We start from the raw sequence: 22,790 nt of genomic DNA, 5'->3' as shown, positions 1-22,790 counted from the left end.
GACAAATTGGCTGCGCGATTATCGGATTTTCTTTGACAGATATCCGTTGTGTTAAAATGCATTAATGCGTGAGACGTCACGGATCATGTGGATCGCGTTTTCTTCGCGTTATTCCTTTCGTCTCGATGTAATAAAGCGCGAGTTTCCCGGGAGTGTCGCTCAAAGTGCCGTGCGATTTTAGTTAACTTCATTTTCGCGAAGGTATGTGTTGTGTGAGTCAGCTGAGCGAACCGGCAGGTGAGGAAGTGGAGGGCGAGGAGATATCGGACAACAGCGGGACAATCACTCTCGGTGAGTGTTAAATCTCATCTTTTATATATATATATATATATATAAAATTTGAGTGACATATCCGATAAATTGAACGTGCCTTATAACACATTCGTGTTGAATAATAGATGACAGATCGGTACATGTGTTAAGCCTCTATCAGACTACTTTAATTGAAAATTAAAGATTGAAGATTAAAAATTGAAATTTGATTAATCAAACAAAAAGGACTGAAAGATAAAATTTCTTTATCCCGATTGGTACAATTTCTTGAATTTTCAATCTCAATCTTCATTGCGTAATGTGATACGGGCTTTACGAGATGATATTTAAATATGTCATTAGCCAAACTTTCGGAAGCTAATCGTAATCTCCACATTTTCATAATAAATAAAAATTATTAAAATTACATATAAACAACATTTATTATCTAATCACATACAAGAAAAATAGAGATATAAGAAAATGGATATAAATTTTATATAGATAAAAACGTAAAAATAAAAATACATATACATATACACAAGAGCAAAAACCAAGGCTGAGAGATCCTTTTTGGACACAATCTACGTGAAAGATAATCAGCGAGTTAATGCAAATATTAGTGACACTCTGACATATGGTAGACTGTCTTTTAATATGGAATTTCCACATTGACGAAACCGTTTCTCCCTACGATCTCTGCCGTTTTATAATGATGTCTCTCGCAAAATTCTTGAATCCTTTGACAAGCTTCCTCGAGCATATCGTCCGGTACGGTGATTACCAGTCTCATGTAAGAGGGATAATCAAAGCACTGGGGAATTAAGCAGAAAATATGAAAGATCAGTAAAATCACATTACATTTCCAAGAGGCCTTTTTTTAATTGACGTGCTTTATGATTAAAAAATATAGTCTTCCTTTGAATAAGGTATTAAAAAATAATAGAAATGTGAAAAATTGTATCTTTTATCCTAATCGGTTTTATAAAATAGACATAAAATTAAATTATGTTATTATTGTATATTTAAAGTAACGGGTTGTATATATTCTTATAATATGAATATATAATTAAAATATTTGATACTTTTGATGCGTTAGATGTAGAAAGAGAGATAAAGAAACAAGCTCAAATCGAGATTTATTGATTAATAAATAATTTTTGAATTTATCATTTAAAAGTTTAATATTGCCACCTATTGCAAAATTATTGCAATAAATTTGTTTTACAGTTCCTGTAATTTAATATAATGAAAGTATTTGTGGAACATTTTGCATTCACGTTAATTATTAAAAGGAATTTATATGTATTATATTTAAATATTTACGCAACAAATTATCATTACAAATGTAATGGTTTGATTTTTTACGATATTTTAAAACGCATTAATCAGCATTAAATATCGACGTACCATAAATTTAAAAAAAAACTTTGGTGTTTTTTCTTTTTATGTACACGAATTTGCGAGATGACAGTTTGAAATTAAAAATGATCGATTATTAATTTAAACGATTATTAATTTAAACGTCATAAACGAACCTGGCCGGGCAGGCAGAACACGGATTCTTCCATTAGCAGTCGTTGTACGAATTCCAGGTCGGAATTAAATTCCGGAAAACACGGTAGATCGATGTAAACCTAGAAATCGATTCAATAATTTATCGGTCGTAAATTACAGACGATCGGTCCACCTTGCCGATGGTATTTGTGCATAACGTATAAATGGCGATCGTGCACCGACGAATTGTACGACCTTTATTTATATCGGGTGCTCGATTAACATTTACTGCTTTATCCCGCGTGGGATAGGGAGCTGTCAAACAATACGCTGTGATTCTTGGAATGATGCAAGAGTGTGACCGAGTTAATTTTAATGGAAATTATTTTACCATCATGTACATCGCTCCATCCGGCATTATCGGCTTTAGGCCCGGGATTTTTACTATGCAGCTGTACGCCAATTTGGAGTGCGACTATAACATTGTCAATTTTATATTAGTAAATTTATATGTGTCTATTTTTTTTTTTAATCGAGAAAACTTACATATAAGGTATGGATAACATCGTCGAAGAAATTTTGCGGCGTTTGACGAAGTATCGCAGGCAGGGCACCTTGAACAATTGTATTGCTGCCAATTATCCGTTGACTTAAGCAATGCAAACCTTTACGAATCTAAACAGTAAATTAAAGATTTATTAAGTTTGTATTAATTATATACATATATATAATTTAAATATATTATATATATTATAAAATGTATTGTAAAATGAACAACTTCTGGAAGAATTCGATTTATGCAAGAAAGATTATACGTCAGGCTGTGTCTTGTAAATCTGAACAGACGTAGAAACTTTCAAAAGCGAGTTCGAGCTTAGACATGTCGAATTCCGTGTGAAGTCACTTCTAAAGACTTGATAATATTTCTCACAGACTTTGGATATTGTGCAAACATCGAACATGCTGCAAATCGACAGTCTGTGCAATATTTGCCTATCAGAAAACATTATCAATTCTTACACAGTTAATCTTTTTTTTTTAAAGAAATTTATATATGTATAATAAAACAATAAATATATGAACGTGTGAAGAGAAGAAAAAAAATGTGTATGCCGCAAGGGAAAAAAAAGGGAAATGAAATTAATCACTTTTTATATTATGTTTCAGAGATATTTATTTTAGAAATTTTATCTAATTTTATTTGAGAAATTTCGTGTTATAAAATTATAAAGTGTAGCAATGAAAGAGAAAAATTCTTTGGTTAAAATATCTTATATAAAAATTTTTTTACATATAAATATACGCTTGAATGAAAATGAGATTTTCGATTGGAATTCTTATTTTGATTACCTATCCGATGGCGGGAAGACTTGCAAAAGTTATTCAAGAACACAAATATATATTCAGTAACGATGTAGGACGCGACGGTTCGAAGTTCGGCCAAAGGTGATGCACTTTTGCGAGGAATTACAGATACGATTGCCGCCGATTGCCAAAGGACCGAAACTTTCATGGTAGAGAATAAAGTTTAATCAACGAAATTTAATCAAATACGTAGTGTGCGGTGCCGAACTCGCCACGATATGCCCGGTTTCATTGCGGAAACAATGCCGCTAGAGAAGCAATTATTTCCCAGCTGTCACGTATTGTGCCAATACTGTTTACTCACCTCGGTTTCGAGCACATTTTGACGATCGTGGATTATTATCCATCCCATGCGCCAGCCTGGTACCAGAAATCTGTGAAAAAAGAAGAGAGAATAAGATACGACTATCTAGTGTCAGTCATTTTATTTTACAGATCTTTTACTGTCAAGACTACTTCACTTCTTACAAGAGATAATTTTATATCGCAATAATAAATTTTTATATATAGTTTAAAAATGAAATATGCTTTTCTAAATAATTAGATGCAATTGATAAATTGATTCACAAATTTTAATTTTAATATTTGCACAAAAAACTTATTATATATATTTATTGATTTCCCTAATGTCTCTCAAAATTATTTAACATACAGGAATTATTTTAATATAACGTAAAAAGTCTCGCTCCAATTTTTGCGGTAGAAAGGCAAAATTTAAGCTTTCAAACAGAATGTTTTTTTTTTTTTATTGCTATATGCAATTTTATTTAGCACGTACAAGGCAATTATTGTGCAGTTGCAAAAAGTTTGGCGTGCGGCGTAAATTCAATATATGTATCAAATACACATCCTTTATTCTCCAAAATAATTCTTTTATCTTTTTTTATCTAGAAGAGAAAAGCTTAAATCAATTACAATTATTAATCTGTTATCATTATATTAATAATGTATATTATGAGTAGGACAACGGTATAATCCTGTATTAAAATAATCTTATTTTCATATTGATTTTGCGGGTCATTATACCTTACTTTTTTTCCGATTTTTTTCTCATTAATACTGTGTTAAATAAAAGAAGCATAAAACTCGGCAATTCACGTTTAATTAATTTATTCCAAGTGAATCAGAATATTTCATATGAAGTAAATTATATTATATACAAAAATTCTTTGAGAGAAAGATTCAATTGATTTTCATTTAAAATATTCATTTTAATATATATTTCAAGTATCATATTTTAATAGAAATTTGCATTGCATGATATTTACTTATTAACTTATATATAATTTTTTCTGCTATTATTGCTCTGCTATTATCCGATATATAGATTTGTCTGCTTTATTTTTTGTGTGCTTTTATTTCATATTCGAATTTATATATATATATATATTTATATATATATATATATATCGTTGAATTTTGCATAAAAAACGCGATTTATCCTTAATGCCGAAATTTATGGCATGTAAAACACGCTGTACTTTACAATGAAAGATTTAGCAACAGCTGCGGGAACTCGTTTACAACTAATATAGCGATCGTAAATTAAGTTGCGTTTCAAATCTGATATCGTCGGAACAATGGAAGCGTAATCACGAAACTTTGGAATAACGTCCTTTCGGCTTTGATTACGAACGTTTTATTCACGCTCAATCAATCTTCGCCATATTTTCGAAAATCAAACGAAAAATTTTACAGCGGAACGCGCACGCTTTCGCTCCTAAGGAATCTTTTCGTCAACTCGTTCACGAATCGTTAGTTTCGCTATATATTTTCGCGATGGAAGAAGATAATAGAAGGTAACTGAAAGTAAGGAAAATTTTGATAAAAGAAACTGAAAAGAAAGCACTGTATAAAATTATTTTTAAGGAATATATATTATATAATATTTAAAATTTGCATTTATATAATATTTAAAATAAATATAAAATGTGGCTATATGTTGTTTTTTTTTTCTTTTCGAAAAAAATGATTATTTAGATTCTTTAAATTTTTTTAATTCTTGGTTTTATACGCGCTTTTTTAAATCAAACATTAAAACTTTGTGCGGCGAAAATTCTTACATTTCACGTCGACTACCTTCATTACTCGTGACCTCTCTCTTGGTTCTTAAACCATTAAACATTAAATATATAACGTGGCATTGTTTCAAGAGGTAGAATAGCTAGCCGGTCGTTTTATTTAATACGCGAAAATTATACATTAAGCTTGCGCGTAAAAATTCTAGAATGTTAGGCAAAATCTCGCGCTCGGGGTTTCCACACCGAAATACGTTCCAACATACCTTTTAGTCAGTCCGCTGCACGACAAAATAGGAACTTCGGTCGATAGAGACGCTAACGAGTGGAAAGTCCGTCCTGGAAATACCTGAAAACAGGAGGAGAGGCGAAAAATGTATTTGCTCATAATAGGCACGTATTTTTCGCCTACATGTGACACAAAATAACGCAAAGTGACAGCCAGACGTTACTTCCTGTCATCGAATTTTTCAAAAAAGCTTCTGCTTCCATTATACATCACGTCATAAATCACATAGAATTTGTGTGTGAATACTTTTTGTGTTCTAAGTTATAATAATAAAATTTTAATTATATAAAATTTATTAAATCTTTTTGCATATAATATAAATCATATATTGTTAAAATATAATTTTTTTTGTGCAAGAAAGATTCTTATTAAAAATGAAAATAACAATATTAATATCAAGAACAGTTTTACTTAGAATAAAATCTAATTTCTTCAATAAAATTATTATAAAACTTAATTATTGTAAAATACATTTTCTTCGCGATCTCTTTGCAAACGAAATGCAACGCAGCCTTTCCGAATTTTGCGTATATCGCGTTACGAATTAATTGCGTATCCCCTTGAAAACAAAAGGACGTGGCGCGCGTTTTATTTCGAAGCCCGCAAATGAAACGATTTGTCACTTGATACTTATGGGGAAAGCGTAATATTCGGGCACGTACCATGTGCTCGTAAATCTCATCGGCTATAATGGGTACGTAATAACGAGCGGCGATGTCGAGAATGTCAAGTATATGGTCGCGACTGAACACAGAACCGCACGGATTCGAAGGATTGTTTATAACAATCGCCGCCGTCGACTCGTCGATTTGCGCCTCCAGGTCGTCCAGATCGATCTCCCAAGCGAGCTCAGGCTGCGAAACGAACGATTAATATTAATAGGATGCATTCGTAAGTAAGCTCGAATCATCATCCCCTCTCTCCCTAATAACGTACAAAGTGTCTCGGAAAAATCGCGCGTTCTTTTTCTATATAAATTTTTCGACAATTTTGAATTTTTTGCAAATCGAATTTTCATCACCGCAGTGAAAACATTTAGATTACAATTTCAACAAAATTTTTTTTTTACAATTGCGCGTTAAAAACACAAAAGTTTGACCTTTTTTTGGCGAAATTACATTTCGCTAAATTTAAACGAAACAATTTATAGGTAAATACTTTTGAGTAAATGTATTTTCACGTGTGCTCTTTTTCAAACAAAATAATATTTAGAGATACATATTTCATAAGAATAAAACGCATAAATATACGAGCGAGGAAGCAATAAAAAGTACACAGCAATAAAATTGCCCGAACATTTTGCACAGATTTTAAAGGATTTTACGTTCATAAGCGACAATATTTATGCGTGTGAGGAGATCGCGCGTGTTGCGAGATGGATTAGAAATTCCTTGCACATTCCGCCTTGTAGACAATTAAAGCTATAGCATTACGGTCGTAATTACTTCTTAGGAAAGTAAAATACTTGCCAACGGTACGTAGCAAAGACGAGCGAGATGTTAAAACTTGCCGGTAAGCGAAGTTGAAAAGGGTGGAAATTGCTTCATTAGCACTTGGGTTTAACATTTGAAGAATCCCCGAGCGTAGATTTATCGTAGCGAAGAATGATTTAAATATGGTTGCGTATTTAAAGTCATTAGGCAATGGCGGCTTTAATTGGCTCCAAATTTTACGTTTACTATTTTGCGAAAGAAATGAAATCTTTGGAAAATTTCGAATTTACAAAATTTCTCGAAATAATGAAATTATTTAATATTAAAAATTTAATTAAAAATAAAGAAAATAAGAAATGCCCATCATTTGATTGTTATTGCAAACTGCGCTTTAAATTTTATTTGAAAAAAAAAAACGGTAGAAAATAAAAGTCTTAAAAATATAAATTTTTATTTCTTGGCAGCGTCTAATGGAAAATATATATAATTAACGTGGGTGGGATAAAAAATTTCGTCTGCAATCTGCTCTCGCTCTGCATATTAAAACAGGACATTATGCACGCTCATTGTTTTTCGTGATATTCAAGCTATACGGACGGTTAATAAATTTAAAGATATTAACGAAATGGAATATTTTTGCATATAAAGCCGTTTGCTAAGCCTGATTGTCTCTTGATGTGCGTTCTGTAATAATGCGTAACTTAAGAAATATGGCGGACGCCTGTTATGCACGTTTCTTATTAATGACGGTGTAACACGGTAGCGTGTAATATTACCTTCTCTTTTACAGGCGCGATTATTACAGAGTAGCGCTGTCACTGCGGTATCGATCAACATTTTGTACGTTATCACAGGGATATAGAAAGTGTTCATTGCGCTGTTCGTTATCTACATGATTTAGAATGCATATTAAACAAATAAATCAATTATTAAACAATTCAAAATTTTTAAAGTTAATATAAATTTTTTTAAATTTATAATTATATCAATATATTATATTAATTTTATTTACAAAATAATAGAATTTTAAAAACAGAATTTATTTAAAACGCGCAATATTTCTCTTTTAAAATTTATATATTTTTATAAATAAATTTTTTTACGTGTCTTTGAAAAAAAAAAATTGGCTTTTTATTATGTTTTTTTTTTTTTTTTGAAACAGTTGTTTTATTTATATTCCAAATATTCGGTAAAAAAAACTTTGATTTGTATTTATATAATGATTGGATTATTACACGAATATAATCAGTTACATACTGTGTGTGAATTTTAAATTATCCATACAATAATCTAGTCAAACGAATACTACGTTTTTGATTCGTCATCATCTACAGAAGCAAAACTGAAAACCAGTGGTTACCACGCATAAATCGATAAATTTTATTATATTGAAATATCACTTGTGTGTGTAAATGACATAATTCGTTTTCACAATTGTCGACAGTCAAGCGGTTATTGATTATTAGTTACGTTTAAAGCTCTGCGTTTAAGATAATATCTACTCGTAGATTGAAATTTATATCGAATAACAATATATTCGTGCAAAATATATTTTAAATTAAATTCAATTATTTCATATATATATATATATATATATATATATATATATATATATATATATATATTTATAATTTTATTAGAAGATTCATATGAAAATTGTAACAAAATATTATTTTATTCTTTATTATTAGATACACATTTTATTGCATAAAATATATTTATGTCTAATACGTACGAATACGTCGTTTTTCTTTTTTCGAGAGGGATACTCACACGTAAATCGTACGATTTAACCGTAATACCAAGACCCTCCGCCAACGTTCGATAGATGGAAAAACCGGGACGTGGAATTAAGATATTTTGGCCTTCTCGTGCTAAAGCCGTGATACACAAGTCAAGTGCGCAAGAACATCCACTACATAGGATTACGTCCTAGGGCAAATATAGAAATGCGAAATAGATTATTTACGTGATACTTTTATTCGCGTTATATTAAATGAATGTGCAGTAGAAAACAAAAAAATAACTTTTTTTACGATAAAAACATTTTTAATTATTTTCGTATCTTTTACGCGCTTTTTATATTTTTTAAAGAATTTATTCGATATATTTTGATAAATTTTAATGCTGTATTGAAATTTAAAAAAAAACTATATACGAAATTTAAAAAAAAAATTATATAAGAAATTTGATGGGGAGGGAATTTTACATAATTATTTATTGCAAAAGTTTTACTACAAAAAAATAATGTATATTTACGTGCAGATTATAATTATAGAACACGAATGATATATGAAAGGACATGATTAAAAATTCTCTAAAGAGAAATAATATTATTTTATGATTGTGTAAGTTTAATTTACGTAAGTTTAATTTTCTCTCCTTTTCTCTTCTCTTTTTCTATCATTATCTGATATATAATACAATATTATGTAAAGTTTTCAAAAATGTTTTTGGAATATAATTTCATATTTGCTCGGATAATTCAATAAATCGCTTATGAAATTAGAAACTCTGCTCATTCGTTTTCAATACTTTGTATTTTTTATCGATATATCTCTCTTTTTCTATCTGCGATTTCCATCCCGCGAGATTTTACAGCGCCAAGTTAATTAACTATCCTGGAGATTGTATGAGTGCACGGAATATACTGTACAATCGGCCTTATCATGGAAGCGACTGGAAGAAATATTTGCAGTTCTCTTACACGCCCGAAACTGTTATTATATTTAAATAACTTTGGCAATTTTGGCCCTCCGTTTTATTCCTCTTGAATAAATAACAATAAAACATCCATGTTGAATAAATAAAATACGACCGTATAATACACGTGACGAGAAACCTCAGCGTCACTTGTCAATGACTTCAAATTAGTTTGCGACACGTGTTGGCCGATCTGTCATCGATATTCGATATAGGCACGTGTGTATCGTACCTTGGGATCGACTTTCACGAACTCATTCGAGCTGTACTCAGCTACGGCTTCTCGCGCCTTTTGATAACCTGTGGATAATGGATAAATCAATTTTCCCTTTTCTGAATAACCATAATTAATATTTAGTTTGTGACATGTGTGATGTGAATATATATTTCTTGTAAAATATATAATTGATAATTAATATCATATATATATATTGATCTCATGAATAATCATGACATATGTAATTATTAGCAATTATGTAAATTTAATTATATAAATAATTTAAATAATATATTTTAATAATAATTTATTTTAGAAATAGTAATGTAATAGGATATTCAAATGTGAAATTTCAATTATTAACAAATTTGTTTTTTATCATTTCATTCGCAAATTAAAGAAAGATTTAAATTATGATTTAACTAAAGTTATTAAAAATCTTAAAATAAAACATTACCGTTTACTAATAATTTATTTTAAAACATAACGTTTAATAATAATTTATTTTAAAAATAGTAATATGATAGAATATTCAAATGTGAAATTTCAATTATTAACAAATTTGTTTTTTATCATTTCATTTGCAAATTAAAGAAAGATTTAAATTATGATTTAACTAAAGTTATTAAAAATCTTAAAATAAAACATTACCGTTTACTAATAATTTATTTTGAAACATAACATTTAATAATAATTTATTTTAAAAATAATAATATGATAGAATATTCAAATGTGAAATTTCAATTATTAACAAATTTGTTTTTTATCATTTCATTCGCAAATTAAAGAAAGATTTAAATTACGATTTAACTAAAGTTATTAAAGATCTTAAAATAAAACATTACCTGTGCTCGGCGCATATCCGTTGTATAATTGCGAAGCCACGCTCTCTTGAACAGCCTCGATCACCTCCTTTGGCGGCTTCAAATTGCCGAAAGTCGTAGGATCGCCTTCAAAATAACACGTAAGACTCGTTTGAAAAATGCCATGAACATTGGTATATCGGTTATCGCGCGATAAGCCGTTAATCGTATAAATCCAATTCGCCGTCAAACATTTGTCACTATAGTTTCACATAATACTACATAATGCTACATAATAGCTAATTAGGCGTATGCCGTTGATTGCTGAATTATCACTAGCATAATCGTAGGAAATGCTGTTTACAGACGCGTTGTCAAAGTGTAACAAAACAGTCACTCGGCTCGCGGTCTCGATATATTGTAATGGCAACTAATTAATTGTTTCCCGGAGACTACGCGTCATAGGCAATCCGAAATTTCTATTATATCGTTAGCGGCAACGCGACGTAAATAAAATTCGAACTCGTCGAATTCGTAATTACAACTTTGTCGCCGTTAATCGGGAAGAATCGTGTTTCGACGATGTTACTGTTGACATTTTATTTATATTTTATATTTTTATTACACTCGATATCAATTAATATTGATGCGAAATTTTTGAGAGAATTGTCAGCAAATTATAAATTGCATACGTTATACAGATATATTGCAACGTCGAAGGCCTAGAATTTTCGCGAATAATTGGTTTTACTAATTTCGAGTAACTAATTTTCAGTTTGCGCGCGTATATTACTTCATACATGGAAAAAAATATTCTACATAGAGTATGGACTCTGATAGTTTCTATCGGGTTATGTAAATAGAAAAAAAAATAACAAAAAATAAAATAATCCTGACTTTTCTTCGAGAAAGTCATATATTTCAATTTTTAATTTTATTAAATGTATTTTCTCTCTCTCTTTCGCGTTTTTTCTACATATATTTTTCCCTTATATATAATATTATTAATAAAAATCTGTGCAGTTTTTTTTACGACTTTCTTTACTGCTGGATATAACTATGTAGTGTATTTTTTTTAAATGGAATTGATGTTTTGGAAGTGTGAGTTTCAAAAATAATGGTATGATCATTTCTCTTATATGATAGAGAAGGAAAAAATGTAATAAAATTTCTCGTTTTTGCTGTCGTTCTTTCCAGCGTATTATGAAACTTATAAACTGGTTTTGGAATATTTTTGGGATATAACCGCACACATATTGAAAGTTTCCCGAAAGCGATACATATATGTATACACACATCATAGCATACTGTTTTTCGGTAAAAACAATCTCACAAAAAGACTGCTGCTTCCGAATCGTCCAAAATTTACTGAAAATTCATCCTTTTCATCAAAACTATAAAAATATAATTACATAAATATAATATATAATACAAAAATATTTCAGGAGCATCTTTCGTGTTACGTCAATCTCGAGTTAATATCATACCTTTTGCCTATTTATTTTTTTACAAAAGTAAAAGGTAGCGCTCTTCGAACATTTTCGCATTGCTATTCCATTTTCCGACATTGTTATCTCCTTCGTATTGCATATGTATAGAATCAAAGAAAGCTCTTGAAAATATATATGTAGCCGCTGGCATATCTGGGATAAGATTCGTATCGAAATATATTTAGATTAGTGTGCTCACACATGTGTCAGTTCTATTCTGTTTCGGTATGAAATTTGCTGAGGACGTTTTTCCGATACACTCTGACACATCCGCATTTTGCATCGCTCGTACACTGTAAATGTTAAGAGGACTCACGCGTCACTACAATTTTAACTTTTAAAGCCTTTTAACTTTTCATCGCTTATACAACTCTATGGATAAGTTAAAATCGCGTATCTCTGCGCAGGTGAAGTTTGAGAATTTCCTAAAGAGTTAAAGCAAACAAAAATATACAGTTCTGGGATAAAAATTCTTGAGATGCTTCAACTTTACGTACGTAATTCTTTATAATAGTTTCATAGCCTCTTTTATTTTTACTAACAAAATACTGCGAAAGAATATTCGTGGAAAATAAAAAAAACGTTTTTTTAATTTGCTGTTCTTTAATATTTTCTCTCAATATTTTATTAAATATATGTAGAGGAGTTAATAAATTAATTTTTTCTCTTTTAATATAAAATCGAAAGCGTCTATAGGATCGAAAAAATTGATATAAAATCGAAATTTTTCTGTCAAAACTTGCATCCAGAAATTATCAAAGCTGATATTTTTTAGGAAGACTATTATTAATTATTATCAAAAAAGAATAATTCTATTTAAATATTTAGGTATATCTCAATAAGCGTTTTTTTCCTTTATAAATTAGGCGTTGTAGGAATTTGATTCATCCAGGTATATTGGAATTGTTTTACTGCTTGGGAAACTTTTATGTGATAAACTTTCGAAAAAGTTATTTCTTCTAGAAATACAGCAGAATCGGCAAACGAAATATTGTTTATCTTGCAGCGCGTCTGCGTATCAATATTTTCCAAAGCGAACTGTGTATTAAGTTTCAATATTTCCGGACCGAGAGAGAGGAGTATGGAGATCTTACAAAGAAGTTAACTCAGTTTTTTTTTTCTTTTTTTAATCAGATTATAAAAGAAAACGAAATGTAGTACATATATTAGCATGAATTTCGAGTTTTTTTTTTATTTTTAAAAAAGTTAAGAAAATTTTATTTTTAATTTTTGATCTGATAACATAATTAAAATAAACAAGATTATGTGATTATCTGTTATCGTAATGATGAAATTTTTTTTTTTTATATGAAAAAGTCGTAAACAAAAAATTAAACGCAGCCAGATGCATCCCATGCGTCTCGTAAATTTATAAATTCCAATGAAATATCACTGATCATGTATCAGTGCTTGTTCAAAAAATGACATATAATAATTATTTTATAAATCTAACAATATCAAATTTATTGTAATATATGATAAAAGAGATCACACACACACACATACGACTATAAACCTTGTAACACATAATTATCTTTCATTTAAATTTTGTTAAAAAATGATTAAGTCGAAATATTTGTAGAAAAATAATTGAAATTTGATGCGAAGATAATAAATTACCGTTGATGGTAAAAATTAATTCAGTTAGAGTCAATATTACCTCTCCTAGAGAGATATCGCATACGAAAAATAATATAAATATTTTATGCTCAAAAACACGAATGTAGACCGAATCGAACGATATTTTCGGCGTAATTTCTGCGGAGTTTCCGAGTTAATCAAAATATGCTTTTTCATATTTTCCTCGTATTTCACTGCATATTTGACCTACGTTGCATTGATCGATATATCAAACTTTTTTTTTTTTTTGCGATAGCCGATGACCGTGCATATTGAAAATCTACTCGTAGAAAACAGCGAAAGTTTGCAATTTGTATGCATTTACTCGCATTTACCAATATTGCGCCTTTGTAGGTGGCTCTTCATTTGCATTTTTTGCAAGGTGTCTCAAGTAAAATAAATGAAAGTATAATAATTTTATTTATCGATCTTACGGGGTTCAATCATGACGTTTCATATAACAGCGAGTTTTAGGTACAAGTTGCTACAATTTTACAGCGAAACGCTGTACAATGTACTCCGTATTAAATACTTTTTAATTACTATTTTGTTTCTTACATTAGCGAAACTAAAGATAGATTACATTGTAGTTTTACGTGCATGTCACGCGCTTATCGCTGCACAACTTTTATAATTAAGAATACGCGATGTATACAATCCTCTTCCTTTTCTTCTCAATGGAGAATAATCGGTTCGTGTCTGTTATCTTTTGCTCGGCGTAAAAAAAAATAACCGTTTAATTACACCGTCATAATACATCATCTCGTGTTCTTCTATTTCATTTCTTATACTGAGAGAAGGATAAAAATCCAGAGAATTACAACAGGATTGTCAAAAGTTGTACAATTAAAGGTTGCTAGACAAATTTTTAAAAGTCGCGCAATAATTAAATTTAATATTATATATATATTTCTCTCTTTCCTGTACGTAAATAATTTTATTATTATATAAAAGATATAAAATGAAACATGATATAAAATTATATTCACATAAATTCATATATAATAAAATTATATAAAATGAAAAACAGACATTTATAATGACTTAATAGTGACTAGATAATAAGAAAAGAAATAGCAAATAAAGATATAAATATTATAACGAAAAATATATTTAGTGTTTATAGCGAAAAAAGATAAAAGCTTATAATAACATATTTGCAAAAAAAAAAAAAGGAAAAATGTTGAAAAATGACAATAAGATTCAAACTTTCTTGCATTTACGCTCCTTTAGCGTCCAATCTCTCTTGTTCAATTTTAGAAACACAAATATATATTCTCATAGAGACGATTTTTCAACTCACCAATAGACAACGCGATCATCGGCTTGTTGGGGTTCGGCTCGACGACGATGTTTTCCACGATCGATCTTATAGGATTATGTGTCTTGCGAGCGATGTTGGAGGCGCAAACGTTCCAACGTTCACGAAAACTGGATGCGGACATCTCGTGAGCGGATAAAACCTCCCGCGGAAACCTCACCTGTCGATCTTTTCGGTAGGGAACTATGTGAAGAGATACGCGCGTCCTCCACACGAGGTAATGTACGTAAGGTCTGTCGCGATAACGCAGATATTTACGGAATATATCGACGATTCTCGCACGGCTCGCTCTCTGTCACTGAGCCCCAATCGAGACGGCACGCTAATAATCTCTGCGAAATGCTCTACGGAGGCTGGAGGACAAACGAACCGGTCGGATTGGTCCATTCGATACCACACCTTCTTTCATAATTAATTAAATGGATTCCGTGCTTGCGTAGGAAAAACGAGCGCCTTGAAAGCGACTACGTCAACGTCGTCATCCGCGCAAGAGCAAAACAAGAGTATGCCCGTCTCCGTTCTCCTATCCACCGTCGTCGTCGTCGTCGTCGTCGTCTCAGAATGTGGAACCTCAACCTCGCCGTTCGTATTTTGTTGCGTACTCTCGCTAATGTTTATGCAATTATACCTCGTAACTGTTTACTTCGAGTTACAGTCGCGAGTTATTCGAACGCCGCTTTGCCAACGACAACGTTACGAATGTGCGTTTGCTCGTTAATTGAGTTTAACGCGGCGTTGCTGCTAGATTTGCGTACCCGACAAATGTCAGAGATGAACCGACGTGAATGAACCGACGTAGAAATGATTGCTATCTGCAAGAAATCAGACAAAAATGCTCGATCCAAGAGATGTAGACGCGAAGAAGCTAGAATTGAACATTAACTTAATTTTTCTATATGCTCTCTCTCTCTCTCTCTCTCCCTCTCTCTTATCGTGTGTCTTTTTTTGTATACATAATTTGCAAATATATTATAAGATTATATCTTATTACATATAAAAACTGCTCATAAATATATGCATAAACCTTTTTTTTTTGCTAAAAAAAAGCAGAAATAATTATTATATATATATAAAAATAATATAATATATTTTTACGGATATGATTTTACAAATATTCCTTTACAATTTTATCACACACAAAATTACATATAAAATATCTTTATTAAATAATTATACAAATATAACTCTTGATTATAAACTAATATTTTATTAAATTTAATAGATATCATTATGTGTATAAATATATATATAATATGTTGTGTGTATAATGATGATTACATATATAAAATCATCGTGAAATTAACAGACGCAAATTCAATGACTGCCGAATGTTGTTATTGGAAAATAAAATTTAAATGAAATCATAAATCTATGAAAATATTGCAAATATGCATGTTGGTTTATTAAAGCTTCAAGTTTATTAAAACAAACATATAACACATTGGCTCTAATATTGATCAGCATTTTTTCATAAAGATAAACAATTGATTATATATATATATATATATATATATATATATATATATATATATATATTAATATGTATCGGTGATATTTGATGTCAAATATAAGAAGATAATTAATAAAGAGAATTTGATAAAAAGCCAAATAATAATAATCGCGATTTTCCCATAAAATGTTTGATAAAAATATCTTGTTTGTCAATTCCATTTACATCAGACGAAGGTGTGCAAAATTTAACTTTCCGGACATTTATTACAATATACGATACTTTTTACAATAAAATAAATCGAAATTTTACCCGACATTAAAAACTCGCGTCGAAAACACGGAGATCTTTTTGGAGCGAAATGGCAATTGTGGGTTATTTGTGATTTGATAAATGCTACATTGGCGCAAAAAAAAATACGAATACATGTAAATTGCTCTCGATAGAGGATGCATTCCAAATAAATTTCAAGCATTGTCTAAACGCTTTTTCGTTTTGCTTAATCCGCGCGTCACTGGCAGAAGAAGAGTATCTAGATGATGTAAAAATGCTCTGAGTGTCATCTTGAAGATGCCATAAATACAATCTCAATGATATTTCGAACACATTCGTGTCTCATTTATTTATTTCTCTTGTTCTTCTGTTGTTCGGATCTGCATTTAAATCAAGAGATATTGATACTCGCTCAATTTCGTGTTTGATACTCATCGGAGATTTTCCTCGAGACAAGACGATTCAGGCAAAATGAGAAAGATGATAAATAAGAAGTTCAAAAGGGTGCTGATTGTAAATTAAATGCTTATAATTTAAACATTTAAAAGAGTGCATTCTATTATATAATCTATATTACTAAACATTAGCTTAAAATTAAAAGCTTTGAAATGTTTTTAGCAATCCGGATAAATCCCTATATTTACATGTTTTTGTCTTATAAATTAAAAAACATTAAATAAATGCAGGATATACACATATATTGAATATTACACTTTTTATATATTATAAAAAATTACACTCAATCTTTAATATCAAAATTTTAATCAATATTTTTATATGTATAGTTAATTCATATTTTTATTAGCAAATAATAATGTTTCGTCAGAGAAAGAGATTTTTATACAAAATTTCTATTATATTGTTAACGTGTATAAATATTAACATAAACAAGCATACAAAAAATATATAAAAATACCAAAAAAATGATATTATTTAAATTAATTTCAAAAGATTGCTTTCTTCTTACAATCGCTTTCGTGAAAAATTATTTTGTAGCATTTCAGAAAAGATCAAACTTTAATTAAGCACAAAGTTGCTCTAACTCTAATTAAATAATCTCAGAGCGTAGATACAATTTATTAACGTTATAGAAAAATAATAAAATTTTTTTATACGACTTTACATATAATAAAAATTTTAAAAAACGAATTATACAATTATTAAATTAATTATAATTAATTATAAAGAGAAATTAATGCATCGGGACATATCGTAGCAACTTATCTTAGTTTCCACGCACAATTTTGCATTCGCGAAGCTTTATTTTGATAAACCATACGTATGTATATCTTACTAAAATAACATAAACATCGCAACTTCCATTTGTATTCCATTTTTATCATTATATTTTTATATCATTACATTTGCTCTTTTTTATCTACTATAAATCCAGTGAGAGACAAAGATCATTGGACAGTACTAAATTAAAGCGTGGATGGATTTTTAGCGAGGCTTCCCTGCTTTCAAAATGAATCTCGGAAGGAATGCTGCGATGCCGGTTTCACAATATTTTTAAAGCTTGTCGATGTGCCGGGACTGGGCCAAGATGGAATTTTAGACATTTCGTGACTCTATTTTACTGAATACGGCACGTGTGTCGAACCAAGGCTCCTCTCGTTGGAGGCTCGACTGCTTACTATGCTAAACACATTGGCTTCAGCAGGATTCCTTTACGACGGACGACATCTCTCCTGTATGCTCTTTGAGATTCTCTCGTAAACTTTCTTACCGCGTTATCGATCGATACTGAGATATATAAGCCGGAATTTTCTTCACGACGTGAGTAGGAAATAATGGTGATAGAAACGGTACTATTCAAACATAATAGAAAAATATTATATACACGACGCTAAAAAGAAATATAATGTCATGTATAACGAAAAATTGTAACCGCAAGAATATCATTTTTATTTATTTATATATCATTTATTACCATTAAACAATCATTTATTCTGATTGAGGACAATTTTTTATATTTAATCTCTTTGTAAAAAAATTTAAGGCTTTTAATTATTGATTTAGAAAATATAAAAATCGCAATTTCAATTTATTTTTGTCATGAATAAAACAATCAGGCCGCTATTTTTATAATTTATTACTTTTTATTCATTAAGACAAATTTAAATGTTAATTGTGATCATATAATATCATACATGGGCATAATTTTGGAGTACGTTTAAAAAAATTATAATTTAATAAAGCCTTTTTATGTAGCAGATAATTTTCGTAGCTTTGTCCTCCGAATTTTCGTAAATTGCGCGGAATCAAATTTGAGTGAAAGTCAACATTTGTTAGATATGTCAAAAATAACTCGTGAAAAATAATATGAAAATTTTAGAATGCTTGCCAAAATGAATAGTTATTATTTAATTTAGAAATTAATATAATTTAATTCTAAAATACTTACCTAGAATTCTAGTATCCTAAAATTAATATAATTGAAATCCTAAAATAACCATAACGCGTAACCATATTCTTGAATCGTAAAGATGCTAATACGTGTCATTCCTCATTTAAAAACTATATTCTGGTTTATCATTCCTAATCATTAGCTAATTAATTGAATATCTCGCCGATAGTATTTTACGCATTATGTCATGCTGAGATATACATATATCTCCTGTTATTTCGAAAGCAGAAATGATCTGAATTATTCATAAATTCATTTTTTTAAACGCGCAGTTGGCTGATCTTTAGAGGCTCGCCTCTAATTACTATGCTGTAAGCACGTTGATTAACTTCAGAAAAACTTGTGTTTCAGTCGTGTTTCTGTCAAAAATTCTTATGTATCATTATCAAATATACTGATATGACAGTTCTTGTCGCGAATTCTGGGATCCAATATATATATCCATTGCTCATCTTTTTCGCATCGTAACTTTTTGATATCTCTCTCATTGTCATATTATTTTAATATTATTTCTTCATTGGAAAATTTTATTAAAAGATGAATTAAATTAAATGTATAAATTAAAGTGTTTTATATCGGATATATATATATATATATATATATATATATATATATATATAATAAATAAATGTATTTTATATATTTATAATATATCTAAATGCGAAATAAATATGTGAAAAGTTGCGAAGGCAGGAAAGGATGCGACGAAAGTGGTACATTTCAAAAATAAATTCGCATATTGTAACTCTATACTTTCCGCATATCGTATTCTGGAGCACTCAAAATACCGGCTGGAAGTCGGCTTGATGTATGCACGAGAAAATGTCGCCGTATTTCTCGAAACTTTCGTGGAAGAGTGCAAGCTCCGCGTGCATTACGCGAGCGAGGCATTGTGTTTCCGTTTCGATTCAGTCCTTGTGCCATTCAACGAGGCATCGCTTCATGCCTGATCGAACATGTGGCGTTATAAACATTGATAGGCGGTGGTGCTGTTTGCACGTAACGAAAACGAAAACATATGCTAATGAGAATCAATCTCATCTACTGCGAAGGAGATATGCAAATAAATCGTGTCGCGTTCCCGTTCGCACTTCGATCGAAATTCAAGCGAAACTCTAACATCATCAACAGCCGTCGGATAAATTATTCCCGTTATCGACATATATAAAAATTTCTTTTATTTTCTTAAAATATAGGCAAAGTGATATTCTATTGAGTAGGAAATTAGGATATCGTCTATTAAACGAAATATCGTCTATAAAGCAAAGTATCGACAATTTTCAGATAATTTTGAAGAAAATCGGATTTTATATAAAATATGATTATTTTATTTTTTAATTATAATCACGCTATTCGAATGGCAAATTAATTTTCAATCGTTTCGATAAAATTTCAAGATTTTATAAAATGATGGAAATGTCACACGTTATTACAATAAATACCTGTTATCATGGGAATCGAAATATTGTAAATAAATATTTGAAGGAAATATATATATATATATATATATATATATATATATATATATATATAATATAAAAAAAAATACTATCCTTTTATTATTATTTTTTGCACATTCCATTTCGTAAATTCCAAACTCATAAGAGATCTAAAATCTTTTTCAGCAGGGCTTTTGACTGACATTGATCTTGATCAGTCTTTTACAGAATTCCGTGAGCGTTTTAACTTTCTTAACACGAAGACAGCTCTTCGAAACTTTAAAGTGACTTGACGTTGGTACGGCGGTGATTTTTTTTTTTTCTTATGGAAGAGATTACCATAACGAGATGACGTTTGAGCGCACGCATAAAATCGCTACCGATGACAATTTGCTTGCGTGCGACACGAGAAAATGAATTATCTTGCGTTTAACGATGCACAAAACGGAGTTAGCTTGTTAGCTAGACTCAGAGAACAAAAGAGAGCGAGATAGAGATTCGTAACTTCGAGATTCTTTAATGAATGTAGAGTAAATTTTATCGAAAATTTAATTTCAAGCCATTCCTCATTCTCTTATTCGTCATTTATATATAATGGAACTTTGAAATTAAAATTTCTATTATACTAAGTTCACTTTTTGAAGAATCAATTATAAATCAAGATTATATTCACGTAAAATTTTTATGACAGAGCCTTTAAAATTAATAAAAATTTTACTCTCTAAGAAATATATTAGACATTTTTTCATTTCATAATACATTTGTATATGTACATATTTGTTAACGAATACCTCGCACACGCGTGACAAATTTTTATCTCATCATCATCTATTGTATAATGAAAAGATACGGCGGTATCTGTAGATAAAATAAACTGCACTAACGGTAGTGATTAGCGGGAATAAATTTCTCTCTTATTTTCATTTAAAATGGGCGCTCTACGTCTCCTGGATTCAATTAAAGTCTTGAAGTAATTATGCGCTGCGCAAAAAGGACTTCGAGAAAATATTCCCTATGAACAGAATTATTAAGGTATTCTTTTTCCTGCATTTTTTAATTGCATAAAGGACATGTATACATAACAATAATCGATATGGATATCAGTCGCCGTTTATGTAATTTTCAAAATACTCGAGCGTTAAATTAATAGATCTATATCGGATTTTTTCCAATTTTTTTTTTTTTGTTTATTACATTTTCTTAGCACTCATAAAAATTATTCATTGTTTCGAATGCATACAAAAATTTCGCTTACGCACTATATAAGGTCGGATATGCAGACAAGCAAAAATGAGTCAGTCAAGTTTGAAAATAGAATTTTATTAGCTACGTAGCAAAATACCTATTTATTTAAATATTTGGCGTCACACGATTACCAGGCTAAGATCGTTTATATTAATATACAATATGTAAAATGTGCCATATTGGATATGGGCAGTGTCGTTACGATAAACTTAGACTTCGAAAAAAAAAAAAAAAGAAAAAAAATAACAATACGAGATTCATACGAGATATAAATATATATTATTTTACATGCTAGAGTAGTACGCTAGAGGCACTTGCTTGTAAAGTTATACATGTAAAAAAAAAAAAAAGAGAGAGAAAAAACACATATGGCGGAAAAAGAGGAAGCGCTCGCGGGAGGAGATAAAAGAGCGGGTAACGAGCGAGAGGAGGACGTCTCTCGAGGGGAAAAGAAGTTATCCGGGACGTAGACACAATGAGGGACGGGAAGGGGTGGAGGGAGGGAGGGGGAGTAGGAAATAATGAAGACAAGACACGGTTGCGGAACACATCCGGCAGAGGAAATCACGAGAGAGAGAGAGAGAGAGAGAGAGAGGGATGCGTCGTTCTCTTTGTTTCCCGACGCGGATCAAGCGAGTCCTCCGAACATCCATTCCGTTGTTCCGTCGCGTGACGTTACCGCTCCTTTCTTCCTTGTTATCGAGGATAGAAACCGGCGCAATTCCGACGACGAGTCTAATTTTCCGCGTTACATTTCTATTCGTCTCGAATAAACATAGAGATCGTTTTCGCGGATCTCTAACATCGAGATCTGAGCCTTTGACGAAATTCCGTTCCGGTCTCGATCGCCGTTTTATTCGTTTACAATCATAGTGATGTTTTCGCTTCTATTCTCGTGTAAAAAAAAAAAAAATAGGGGGGACAGAGGAGAGTGTATCGTGTGTATATGTGTGCACGTGTATGTG

The 22,790-nt window shown here is 30.4% G+C and overlaps 1 protein-coding gene across 1 annotated transcript; it reads right to left on the bottom strand.

Annotated features, from left to right (window-relative positions):
• Positions 1-676: 676 nt before the first annotated feature.
• Positions 677-15,547, bottom strand: LOC126852748 (tyrosine aminotransferase). The gene is made up of 11 exons (XM_050597890.1): positions 14,991-15,547; positions 10,620-10,724; positions 9,790-9,857; positions 8,628-8,786; positions 6,084-6,275; positions 5,399-5,481; positions 3,419-3,488; positions 2,296-2,424; positions 2,141-2,224; positions 1,791-1,889; positions 677-1,066 (listed from the first exon to the last, which is right to left on the bottom strand). Exons 1-11 carry the CDS (start codon positions 15,130-15,132, stop codon positions 905-907), a joined length of 1,293 nt encoding a protein of 430 aa, XP_050453847.1. The 5' UTR covers positions 15,133-15,547; the 3' UTR covers positions 677-904.
• Between the last annotated feature and the right edge of the window lie 7,243 nt (positions 15,548-22,790).

The sequence above is a fragment of the Cataglyphis hispanica genome, chromosome 11, assembly GCF_021464435.1.
Source record: "Cataglyphis hispanica isolate Lineage 1 chromosome 11, ULB_Chis1_1.0, whole genome shotgun sequence".
In the NCBI taxonomy this organism is placed as follows: Eukaryota; Metazoa; Arthropoda; class Insecta; order Hymenoptera; family Formicidae; genus Cataglyphis; species Cataglyphis hispanica.
The sequence above is the reverse complement of the archived record's forward strand: the minus strand, read 5'-3'. Positions and strand labels throughout refer to the sequence as shown.

Excerpts from the sequence above, each read along its gene's own strand:
- LOC126852748 (XM_050597890.1), bottom strand. The coding sequence starts at position 15,132 with ATGTCCGCATCCAGTTTTCGTGAACGTTGGAACGTTTGCGCCTCCAAC. Across the intron at positions 10,725-14,990 it reads GATGATCGCGTTGTCTATTG|GCGATCCTACGACTTTCGGC; the intron begins GTGAGTTGAAAA and ends GTTATTTTGAAG. Across the intron at positions 1,890-2,140 it reads ATGGAGCGATGTACATGATG|GTTTACATCGATCTACCGTG; the intron begins GTAAAATAATTT and ends ATCGATTTCTAG.